At 39.7% G+C, this 12887-nt stretch overlaps 1 protein-coding gene across 1 annotated transcript in view; it reads left to right on the top strand.

Moving 5' to 3' along the window:
- The window catches only part of syt3 (synaptotagmin III), a 53942-nt gene that overhangs the window by 30824 nt on the left and 10231 nt on the right, over nucleotides 1-12887 (top strand). The window contains exons 7-9 of the mRNA XM_084744321.1: nucleotides 1809-1935; nucleotides 9081-9299; nucleotides 12765-12885. Of these exons, the coding sequence (XP_084600447.1) occupies nucleotides 1809-1935; nucleotides 9081-9299; nucleotides 12765-12885 (467 nt within the window). The remainder of the gene's footprint in view (nucleotides 1-1808; nucleotides 1936-9080; nucleotides 9300-12764; nucleotides 12886-12887) is intronic.

Below are 12887 nucleotides of genomic sequence, written 5' to 3'. Positions count from 1 at the left end.
TGGGATTATGTTTGATAATTAAATTAATTAAACTGAAAATATATATTTTTTTTACTGTGCAGTTTGCAAACAATATTTAATAAATCAGCATCCATCCAGAGATTTAGTTAATGTCTAATAATTATCCCTGGATTTAAAACACATGGGGGTGGGATTGCAAACTTTGTGTATTTTCCATCGCTGATTGATGAAAACACTTGTTGATTAATCAATTAATTGTTAATAATAAGACGCAAAAGGCACCAGCTTTTTTCATTTTACCTTGTTTTATTTTTCTCTTTTTTCAACAACATTCAACGATGTAGAATGAGATGCAGTTACTGCCATTTCTAGATTATTGATTGATTATCAGTTTATAGATTTTTATTCATTTAAATTTTTAATTCTTCAGCCCCAAAGTTCACGTTGCTCTGCTAAAGCAGTGAAGTTAGTAAGAGTTACCAAATGATTTGTTAACCTTTAAACAATGATTTCATAGAGAGATGGAGCAGATGTTTGGTAATGCTTAGTGATCAGTTTCTATACCATCTATAAACATGTACATGTAGAACGTTCTCAGTGACCTCGTGGTTCCTCACAGAGCTTCAGGCTCAGTAACACGTGGAACATTCAATGGGAACTGATTTAGACACTTTAAACTCAAACTGAAACTGTTTTTGAAGAAAAATCGGTCATGTAGTCATGAATAATTTGGTGCTGCCTGTTCTATTGTGCTATATTATGTATTGTAGTTTGTGTCTCATATTGTTCTGTCTGTGTTTTCTTTTTGTGTGTAGTTTGTTCTGTCTCTTGTGTCTTTTGTATCTTAAGGGCCCAGCAGGGGACGTAGGACATTGCAAATTAGCTTAGCCTATAAATGCTGTGGTGTGTGGCATTGATTTGTGCTACATACTACATATGTTTCATTGCACTGAGTTACATTAAGTTATGTACATGAACTTATTTAAGCAACATCGTTGTTGTAATCTTTTCCTAAACCTAATGAAATAGTTTTTGTTGCCTAAATCTACCCAAATTATTTTGAAAGTCTATATTTCCATATTTGTCATTGCTAACTTGAATGAACATACTTTTGTGCAGCAGTGTTTTGTTTGTATCATTTTCTACCCCAGTGATCGTCTGGCCACCCTTTAGATTCACCTCAGGTTTCATTGAGGCGTCTGCTGTAGACCATCAGCTCACCGCTGATTAAAATGAACAAGGAATTTACGATCAATGAAACAAATATGTTCAAACACTGACGGTGGAAGATTTAGTCAATGACCAATATCAGCCTGATGCTAGCATGAGTTTTTTTTTTTTTTTTTTTTTATGTGGATTTTGTTTTCTTTATGCATAAACAACTCAGTGTACGTGTCCCAGAGTGAGTGTAGGATAAAGGCTACTGTGTTAAGGATTATTAATGAGCTCAGCTTTGACCAGACTCTCTCACTGACTGTACATCTGTGCTTACTGTGCACACAGTTAACATCGCTGATGGTGCAACCATGATACAGCTGCAGGGATGACACACAAACACACACTAACACACACACACACACACACACACACACGCTATTTTGGTTACTCCTTGCTTCAGAGACGTGGAACCTCCCACGCCATTATGTGTGTATCAAGCCTGCACAGGTGTGTGTGTGTGTGTGTGTGTGTGTGTGTGTGTGTGTGTGCGTGGGTTGATCCTGTCTGGGTCTCAGAGAGTATTTGTGTAAATTCGTGCGACCCCTGCTGCCTTTTATACCGGTACTTTTTTTTATGAGCGAGTATGTAAAGGTCTAATGGGTGTGTGTGTGTGTGTGTGTGTGTCTCAGTACGGAGCAGCTGGTGGTGAAGATCCTGAAAGCTCTGGACCTGCCAGCGAAGGATGCCAACGGCTTCTCTGACCCGTACGTGAAGATCTACCTACTGCCAGACAGGAAGAAGAAATTCCAGACCAAGGTGACTCCCACTCCCTCTCACCTGTATCCTCTGTGTTAAACTGCAGTCTTAAAGGGATAGTTCTTAGTCATTGCATTGCCTACAATAGATGCCAGCACAGAAGCTAAGATATGTGCTGCTGTGGACGGGGTCGGCATTGAAAAAAGGTCCACCTGAAGTGTCCACTGTATTCACCAACCAAACTCCATAGGTAAAATCACTAATTTTACTGGAGGTGCTCGTCTACCACTACCTTAGTCTCTGAGTTTGTTTGTGTTATTGTGTGACTTTGGTGAATCCAACGTGTCCTTTTAAAACACCAAAGTCACACAATAATACCAACAAGCTAATCAAGTGAGGCAGCAGTAGACCAGCAACTTCCGTGTCCTGCAAAGTAAATTTACTGATTTGGTCGGTTTGGAAAGAGTGATATTTGGCTTATATGACAGGGGTTTCCCATCAGAAAAGGCTGTCTGATGGCAAAGTAAAGCAGTATAAATACAGTGTACACTTAAACTGATATTGATTTATTCAAGTGGACCTTTTACAGATACCTTTTACTGCTAACCCTGTCCACAGCAGCACGTTGCTTAGCTTCTGCGCTGGTGCCCCTCATTACTTCTCCAAACTAGGGAAATGTTGTCCACCATCTTCTGTAGATAATACGTTGATTGTGGACAAATACCTCACACAACCCTATTTCAAATAACCCAAATTATCCCTTTAATGCTATAGAAACAAACAAGTAATCCCCCCAGCATTTAGACATCACCAGGCCCGACTGTATTCTCTCTGCTTGTTTCTCGCTGCTCTGATGACCCAGCCTCCTCATGGGGAATCATTACAGTTTCACTAATGTAATCTAATCTAATCTGGGACATAATTTATTCAAGATAATGTGCTCCAGACTATTACAGGGAACCGCTACTCAGCTCCTGTGTTATTCTGGTGTTTGAGGACAGAGTTGAGTCAATATTTGAGAACATTTCAGGACGTTCTGTACCAGGAAATGTACCCTTAGCCCTAAAAAAATCCTCCTCTCTTCCTAATTTATTCTCTGTGGAGAAACTCAAGACTTATGTTCTCAGTGGCCTCACAAATGTGAGTTGTAGTAACACCATAAATATCACCAGTATCTTTGTACAGTGAGAAACAGGGAGACCCGTTCTCATCCCAGGTCGTCAAATACCGATGTGTTTGTCACGCCCCTCTGTGTCTCATATGCACAAGGTATCCTGAGGCTTTAACATGTGGTTAACATTGTAGGCAAACAAAACTACTCAGTTAGGTTTTGGAAAATATCATGGTTTGGGTTAAAATAAGTGATATTCCATCACAGCTCTGACTGGGGGATCCCGAGGCGTTCCCAGGCCAGGGTGGAGATATAATCCCTCCACCTCATCCTCAGTCTGCCCCGTGGCCTCCGCCCAGCTGCACGTGCCCGGAACACCTCCCTGTAGGGAGGCGACCAGGTGGCGTCCTTACAAGATGCCCAAACCGTCTCAACTGGCTCCTTTCTGCGCAAAGGAGCAGCAGCTTTACTCCGAGTCCCTCATGGATCACTGAGCCTCTCACTGTATCCCTAAGGCAGATACCAACCAGCCATCCGCAATCTCATTCTTTCAGTCATGACCCACCCTTCATGACCATAGGTGAGAGTAGGAACTAAGATTGACCTGAAGATCGAGAGTTTTGCCTTCTGGCGCAGCTTTCTTTTCGCCACAGCGGTGCGGTAAAGCGAACACAATACCGCTCCGATTCTCCAGCCCATCTCACGCTCCATTGTCCCCTCACTCGGGAACAAGACCCCAAGATACTAGAACTCCTTCAGCTGGGGTAAGGACTCATTCCCCTCCAGTGCTCGTGCAGATCAGTTGTTCTGCTGTGATAAGACAGTTCCAGTAGGCGGAGCTAAAAGAGATGCTAAAATGCTCCCAGACTTTAGATGATCATGGTGAGGTTTCCCAGAGGCAAGGAAAAAATCAAAATAAGATCTCATCTTTCTAACTTGTGTCTTCCACACATAAATGAGCTCAAATTAAGACCAATGTGGCACTTGGACCGTTTTCTCATACTTCTTAAATTCGGCTCCTGAGAAAGAGCCTTTGTCTCGTCTCAGTCTGAGACTATTTTGAGCCCAGTTTTTTTGTCTCAATGCACTGATCTTAAACTTGTCTTTGCTCTTGAGAAAACAGAGAGATCTGAAAGAAAAGTCAGTTGTCTTGAAATGAGATCTTAAATTTGTCTCAGTGGTCAAATTAAAGTCTTGTTGCTCTAAAGGAGAAACCTCAGAGGCACCTAAGAGCTCAGCTTAAAGATCCTCCTGCTTTTCTTTTGTTTTGCTCCTTATTTCTCACAGATGAGACTTAAGCGAGCTCGAAATAAGAATCTCGTTTATTTCTCATAAGACAAAGAAAAAATGATTGTGAGAAGCAAAATTTTCCTCAGTCGTTTGCTGCACCTTATCCTCGGGGTGAATCCGTGCTTTGACTGGAAACAGCATTTGATTGCGATGCATCGACGCATGTTATGCAAACTGACGTTTTTCTGCAATCGATGACATTGATTACATCGATGAATCGCACCAGGCCTTGTCCTGACCAATCCATCATGGACTTTCTCACTCTTTATAGACCTGCTAAGTCACCTGTCATGGATGGGCTGTGATAAAATGTTGGTATTTGATGACCTGGGGATGAGGAGGGTCTGAACAGGGATAAATTCTGAAGCTGAACTACAGTAGAGGCAGGAAAGTGTGAAGCTTTCGGTGACAACGATGCTGTAGCAGTTTGAAATTTGTCCCCTTTGTGCGGCTGTCTCCTGTATATCACAAAAGCCCCTTCAGCCATTGAAAAGTATGAATGCTTCAGTCATTTGCATAATACTGCTCCTCTTTTGTTTAGAGTGTAGATGATTGTTTCATTTCAATCACATCCTCATTAACATGGGATTTTTACACCTCTCGTATTTTCCCCCCGCTTTTATCCGTGCAACTCATTTCAAAAGAGACACAGACATCACCTACAAGTAGACGTTGGAGCTTTGTGTTTCTGGTTTGTAAAGGCGCGGCGTCTCCATCATCTGCACGTTTAATCCACAGCTAACAAGTAATCATCAAGTGCTAATAAGCCAGAGTGACAGACCCACTCACGCAGTGACAAAAGTTGGATTTGGAAAATCGAGTGTGTGTCACATTTTAATTATCACAGGCTTTATTGCATGACAGCATTTATATCAAATGCTTTCATAGCACATAAATCCCCAACAGTTAATCAACAGATAGTAAAAATTTTGTGTTGGAGAGTGAGGACGAATTTCCAAATGTCGTCTGCGATGTGTTAAAATATGATGAGCAGGAAATTACAGTCACTCGCTTTCCATCAGACCGCGTTCTCTGATTTTAAAATGATCCGTTTTATTTGACTTGTTACGAGAGGTGACAGATGGAAAAGGCAGAAAACACAACATGCAGCCAAAATAGAGGTGAAATCGTGGAATAAATACAGGAAATGTGTTGTGAACATTTAAGAGACATAAATCTGGAACCTTGTACGTGTTGGGGAACAAAATATTGAGTTTTAGATTAGGTTTAGGTCCTTATTTCATTTCAGCAGGTTTGATTTGATTCTTCGTCCCACAAGAAAAGGTGAAATTCACTTTTCTCCCTCTGGCCAAAGAGCAGGGTCGGTCAGTAGAGGTTAATTGTGTGCCCAAGGACATTTCGGCAGGTACGGCCACGCAAACCTCTCTAGAATATTCTGGGTCCTGATACGTCTTGTTTTTGAATGCACATTGATTTAAAATACTTGTAGTAATGTCTGTTTTGCTGCTTTCGGCACATTGTGCTTCATCCTACAGGCAGTTAATCAAAGCTTTTATATTCACAGCAACTCTCTGGTATCTCATCTGCGAGAGGAAGAGAAAAAAAAAACATTTGGTTCATGGGAAGTGATGCCTTTTATGTTTCCAATTTGTTTTGGATAAAACACAAGAAGAACCCGGTGATTTGCAGGAGCAGAAAACAAGCAAAACAAAAAACAAACAGCCAAAAAAGAGGACAAGACATGCCAAAACTTCTCAAATCTAAGTTAAAAGATTCAGTGCAAGAAAACACCACAGAAATGAGAGCTCAGTAAGTTAAGGGAGCAATATGGATCCGTCCAAAAAAGAGTATCACAGTCCAAATAGTGAGTCGGAACCATTTATGGTGTATAAAAATAGATTAAAATCTTATTTATGATACTATCTATGGTTGAAGCAAGTTGTTCCCCCCTGCCTCCTCCTCCTCAGACTGGAGGAAGCTCAGGCAGGCTGCAGGAACACTGCAGGAGTGCAAGACGAGTGCGAAATTACACACTCTGGAGTTTGAATTCTGTCACCATCTGCCAGACTCCATTCACATTTTTCTCAATTTAACTGTTACAAACATCTGCTCCTTTTTTAAAAGATTATTACTGATTTGTTTTGACTCATAATCAGACATTTACTCATTTGGCAAACATTCGGCATCAATCTGAACTCTAATTATTGTGAAACTTTTGTTTCATTCAGAGCTGAAATGGACATTTCAGAGGACACCACAGCTGTAGCAAGTATTTCAACTTAGCATGTTTCCCTTCCATATAATTTTATGATTTGTTACAGTAAATATATGATATATTGTGTTCTGCACATTTCTCCTTTAAAAGTACTGCTTTCTTTTGACAAAATATAGCCCCAGTTTTGTGCCACTTTGAAAAATCCAGCAGGTCGTTTGACAGCGCTTCCTGTGTTTTTGAAGACATGTCCAGAATCCTCAGTGACCCTGTTCTGCCGATCTGAAAAACCTCCAGCTTGTTTGGATAAAAAAAAAAAAAAAAAAGGAAAAAAAAAGAGTTCCACCTTGAAAAACAAGTCGAAAATGTACTTTACTGTGCAGCAGATGGAATATTTTTCATACCAGCAAAACACACAGGGGTCTTTGAGGATTCTGGACGTGTCTTCAAAACAGCATTAAGTGTTGTCAAACAACCTCCTGGGTTTTTCAAAATCTGGCTTGAAGTTATCTTTAAAGAAACCTCGACTCATGTCTGTGACTAGAATGCAATCATCAATGCAAAACTCTCAAATGTAAAAACGATGTTTTACATGAAAGGCACAGGCTGAAGCAATGCCAGAAAGTAAACTCGCTGATGTTGTAGATTGCAGCACATAAATTACTGTGTAATTATTCAGTATATACAGGGTATCAATAAAATACTTAATAGGTATTAATAAAGCATACTTGCCAACCTTGAGACCTGCAAAATAGATAGGGGTTTTTTATGTTAAATACTTTTAATGGTACTTTTAATTCTGAGGAAAGAATACAGAATAATGCGCCCCTCTGGCAAATTTTAAAAAATGCATGCCCCTTTCCTGTAAAACTTTCCATAAGAAATGAGAATTTTTCTTATCCAAGATGTCTGACATTTGCTGGGCAGCTCTCTCCTGCGCTCTACGCATGCATCATCTGGTGCAGCTGCGTTGTCGTCCGGGTGGAAAGACGAGACTTCTCTGGATGTGATAACAAAAAGAAAGGGCATAAATTGGGAGAAATATGGGAGGACTGTGATGTCGGGAGGATGCAAGGAAAAAATGGGCAAAATCGAGAGGGTTGGCATTTATTGTATGCTATACAGAGACAAATATAAACGTACACTGGAAGAAGACAGGTTTGGGATTAAGGGGTTTACTGGGAAACAAGACAGGACAAATGTGGGAAACTGTGATAATATTACACAGAAATTAGTTTATTTTAAAATGTTGACATATTTACAAAATATATTTTAGGAAATCACAGTGTAACATGTTTTAAATGAAGAGCACTAATTATTATGACCAGTAACTGTTGCATGGTTAATTATTTTATTTTATTATTTTTTAGTTTGTTTTATAAAAGGACTGATGATTATTTTTATTTTGCAATTGCACAACAATTTTGTGCACATGCTTGCGCACTTTTTATTGGATTATATCAAGGTCCATACAAACATCGTAAGCATTCTCATAGGATTTATTATAAAAGCTTAATCTGTCCGAGCCCTCTTTAAGAGTCGGCTGTAACAGAGAGCAGCAGTACTGAAATAAAATAAATATCACCAAGCAAGTAAGGACCAACAACGTAAATAAAAAATACAGATACAGGACAAGACTGTAATATAAAATTTAACGCAAGAAGTCAGAGTGTTATTCCATGGTGGGGTCAGTTGTAACACTGTAAAATAAGTCATATTAACCCACTGTATCTCAAATAAAAGTACCTTTTAGATGCATCGTGTGCATTCAAAGCAAAAGTCTACTTCTGTTTTTATAGAAGACTAGACAAGTATTTTGTGGTAACTAGATTTTAATCATTTGAACTGAGTAAGAAGTGTTTTTACATTTAAATTTAGTGAAATATGTTCATTTTGTAACAGGATGTCCACACAGCTCGATTGCTTGATTATATCAGTTTTTATGCATTTTAAATTGATCTATCATGGTTTATGTTTTATCTGGATTTGGTTTAAAGTGGCTTGTACTGCTGTTACAATTCTGCCGTCCAAATGTTCTGGTTATGTGAATGTTTTTCAGAATGATCATAAAGTAAATGGGGACAGTATTGCAGTTTTGGGACCCAGTGTTGAAACTGTCAGTATGCTGCAGAAGAAGCTAAAGCAGCTTTAACGTCCTCTCACGACATCAGATCATAAACAGTTAAGGAACCGGACACGTGCACGTTCACAAGCTTTTTAGTTTATTGGACAACGTACAGATTAAGGAATACTGTGGTGAGCTATTCATTATGCATGAGTTATTCCAGCTGAGGTAATGGCCATTACTTTCAGTGATGGTACTTTACAATCAAGACAAAGCATGTGAAATGTGGGAGAGAGCACCTCTTATTAAAGTGTAAGTGTGGGGGACGTGGGCTGCAAGAAAGTAGTCCCTTGTTAACCCACTTTTCACTGTAATTATATAGTGTCGTTGCAGGATATGTGGGCTGTAAAATAATGTCGTTGTTTGTTCTCCCTCTTATCCCCTCTACTAATTCCCCTGTGCCTACTCGTTTCATTGATGCTGTCTATGTACAGAGTAATTACACTGTGATATTCAGGCTGAAACGTAAGTGTGAATTCTCTGAACTCTGTCCGTCTGTCTCTCAGGTCCACAGAAAGACCTTAAACCCAGTGTTCAACGAGACGTTTCAGTTCGGCGTGCCGCTGAATGAGCTACATTCCAGGAAGCTGCATTTCTCCGTGTACGACTTTGACCGCTTCTCCAGACACGACCTGATCGGCCAGGTGGTGGTGGACAACCTGCTGGACTTCAGCGAGGGCAGCGGGGACAAGCCCGTCTGGAGGGACATCGTGGAGGGCACCGCGGTAAGGACGCAGGCTCCGCTCGCAGAAAATAACCCCAAAATAATCACATTCATTTGCGGGGGAGAGATGGCCACGTTAGATTAAACTAGATGAAATCTGAATGAGCCCTGTGGCGATATCAGGCCGGTGCAGCTGCAAATTGTGGGCCAAAGCAGTGATAGATAGGATAGAAGCAGGAGTGGAGCTTATAAAACATGACACAAGTGACAGTTTCAATTCTAGATTTCAAGTAGAAATGCAATCTGAATTACAGCTGGGAAGGAGAAGATAAATAAATCAAAAATAAAGATAAAAATGAAGCCAAGTGGTAAAAATAAACACAGCAAGAAACATGCACATGTGAGTGCATATCAGAATATAAAAAAATATGTGAAATATGTGATGTATTCACATTAACAGCTGGACAGAGGATGCACATGCATGTATACGTATCTCAGAATTCACAACTCTTCATGTTATAAATCATATTCAGTTTATAGATGTAGATGGTGCATAACAAGTGCACGTTAGGTGTGTTTTACAGTCTGGCTGCCTCTTCCTATAATAGCAAAGGTGACTCTGTGGAATCATAAAAGGAGCCAAAATAATTCAATTTCAGTTTAATCAACTCTTTATACTGTATGTTGAAATGTAAATACCACAGAATTTAAATCACACAAATATTTATCTTTGAAAAACATATGAATTTATGTGGTTTGTAATCCCTTTTTTGAAATTTCTGAAAGCCCATTTCAGTTTATGCAGTTTCAAAAAAAAAATGATGATAGTGATATAAAGTGTTGAATATTTAATACTAGTTCAAATTCAGAGTCCAGAACTCAAAATGAGGAATTCAAACCAGAACATTCGAGGATAATCAGCCGGTTTGATGGAATCGACCGCGCCTCTGTCCTTTGAGGTTATGTTCTGATCATATTATCCAGAAAAAGAAGTTCAGATGAGCAGATGAAACATCTGTTGAGTTGGAAAGAAGTTTTTTTAAATTGCAAAAAAAATGAAACGACCTTCCTGAGAGTACAGATATTCAAACCTCACAAATTCCGATGGTGCAGATGCCATCAGTTCACTCATATTTGCCATTTTCAAGCTCTCATGAAAAAATTAATCAAAAATATGTTTTTCGTGTCTAAAATGTCTGACCTTGACTGTACCAACATGTGTCTGATTCAAACACTCCTCAGGCAAACTCGATTTGGTACGTTTGGCACAAAATTGAGAGCCGATTGCTGTTTGCTATGCTTTATGCTTTATGCGGACAATGAAACCTGAAACCTCCAGCACAGAGCGGCCTTGTTAGCACAGATAATTAGCATTAGCTGTGTCAGCCACTGCCAGCTACCAGCTAACAAGCTAACATCAACAAACAAGAACTACCTCCCCGTTGTTCTCCACCAACCAGTCCAGATACGAGATAAATGTAGCGAAGACTCTGAAGGAATTTAATCAAATAGATGTAGATAGATGCTTCGAGTTAGGGCTGCACAGTTCACTGAAACTTTATTGAAATCACAGTGTGTCTTTCTGCAATTTTCAAATCGAAGGAGATGCAAAATGTGCCAAAAAACTTTGAAATGAATGAATGTGGTGAGTCAGAGTCCTGTATAGACTTAAAAAACATCTTCATGTTGTACAGATTCCTGCAAATAAAAATCACACTGCAGTCATTTTAACGTGCTTTTGAATCAGAATAAGAATAATATTGCAAATCACACAGTGGCGCACATTTAAACACAGGATCCAGGATGCTGTTCCAACAGTTTATTTTAGACAGATGCAGGTTAAATGGTCAACAGCTGATTGGCTGATGACTTACAGAAACGTGTGTATTGCTGTCTGTTGTCTAATGATCATACTTGTGGTTAGTGATGCAATAAAAAATGTAATCTATTCCGAGTACTTCTGGATTACTTTTACATGATTTAAAAATCAAAAATTGAACATATTTCACCTCACGCTAAAAAAAATGATGGAGCCAAAAACTGACTTCCACAAATATTCTTTTTTTCTCTGTAAACATCTGAAAAATGTCAGTACAATTAAAATGCATATTCAATTACTCTTACACTGTGAACTCAAAAAGTCAGCAGTACTTGAGGAAATCGGTCGCCACGACTTTTCTGAGTTTATAAAACTCAGAAGTCGGAGGTTATTGGAGCTTAAAAATTTGGAGTTAGTGTTACATGTACGCTTTAGATGATTGATTAAGCCAAATCAAATCCAACTCAGCATGTTCATTCACCCCTCTCATTTCAATAAGTTTACACATCTGAATGACTTAAGTTTAAAAACCCACCACTTCATGTTCAACCCACTCAATACAGTAATAAATAAAATATTTTTTTTTAATCTTTTAAAATATTTGTGTTTTAGCGCCCTTATTTCCCTCAGTAATCAAAAATTCTGAATTTAATAAACACAAAAGAAAGCAAATTCTAAGGCACTCATCATATTTTAATTAAGAAGAGCACTTAATCCAATTTTTTCAGTGTAAATAAAAAAGGAATAAAAACGTGATTATGCATGTGTAATTCAGAGTGATATATAGTTATATACTCTTATTTTTTGTAATCTATTTACATGTAATCCATTACTACCCAACCCTGCTCATGCAGTATTGAGACTGTGCAGGCTGGACATGGTCAGACTCATTCAGAGGGTGTTAAAGTAAAAACCGAGTCCAGGAGAGTCCAGATAGATTATTGGAAAGGCACCGCCGGCCACATCCAAACTTTTTATCACGCAGCGTCCAAGTCAGATTTATATGAAATATTCATAGAAAGCTATTAGCAAATTAGACAGAGCAAAGCGTTCAAAATTTTTTTGGCATGGATGTCTCATTTATTAAATAAGTTTAAAGCATCAGCCTCTCGGCGTATTTCAGTGTTTCGCCCAGTGGAAGTATTGATCAGCGAGCCTCGAAGCCACTAAGGAGTCATCATGCCACAGTGTGACCTGAATACCGCCGGTGTCATTACTGTGGTGCCATTGAGACCACAGGCAGCGAGAAGATCAGTAGAGATGGGAGTTTGGGTGCTGTGGGGGAGGGCTGGGAGATATAAAAAGCCCAGAGAATCATCACCTCTACTTAACACTTTCCTCCACTCGGGGACATCGACAGATTGGCATATGATTCATTTACACTGACGGCACTTCCCCTCTGCCTAAACACTCTGCCTGTCCACATTAGGACGCCTGCTGTCACCCGCCGTCAGTCACAGATGTAGCTCTTTTCTGCCCACAGACAATCATAGCAGACCAAAGGATGTCTGTCAGTTAGTGTTTTTTCCTCTCTGTTTCTGAGGCTGTGTGTGTTTGTTTGTGTGTGTGTGTGTGTGTGTGTGTGTGTGTGTGTGTGTGTTTGTGTGTGTGTGTGTGTGTGTGTGTGATCACAGCGTCCCTGCTCCATTTCTGATCTGTGTCTCCCTCTCTCTCTCTCTCTGTGTGTGTGTGTGTGGTGACCTGCAGGAGAAGGCTGATCTCGGGGAGCTTAATTTCTCGCTGTGTTACCTGCCCACCGCAGGCAGGCTCACCGCTACAATCATCAAGGCCACCAACCTCAAAGCCATGGACCTGACTGGCTTCTCAGGT

Source organism: Lutjanus erythropterus, chromosome 19 (genome assembly GCF_056507025.1).
Source record: "Lutjanus erythropterus isolate fLutEry1 chromosome 19, fLutEry1.hap2, whole genome shotgun sequence".
In the NCBI taxonomy this organism is placed as follows: domain Eukaryota; kingdom Metazoa; phylum Chordata; class Actinopteri; order Lutjaniformes; family Lutjanidae; genus Lutjanus; species Lutjanus erythropterus.
Note: the sequence above shows the minus strand (reverse complement) of the source record. Positions and strands in the feature narration are given on the sequence as shown.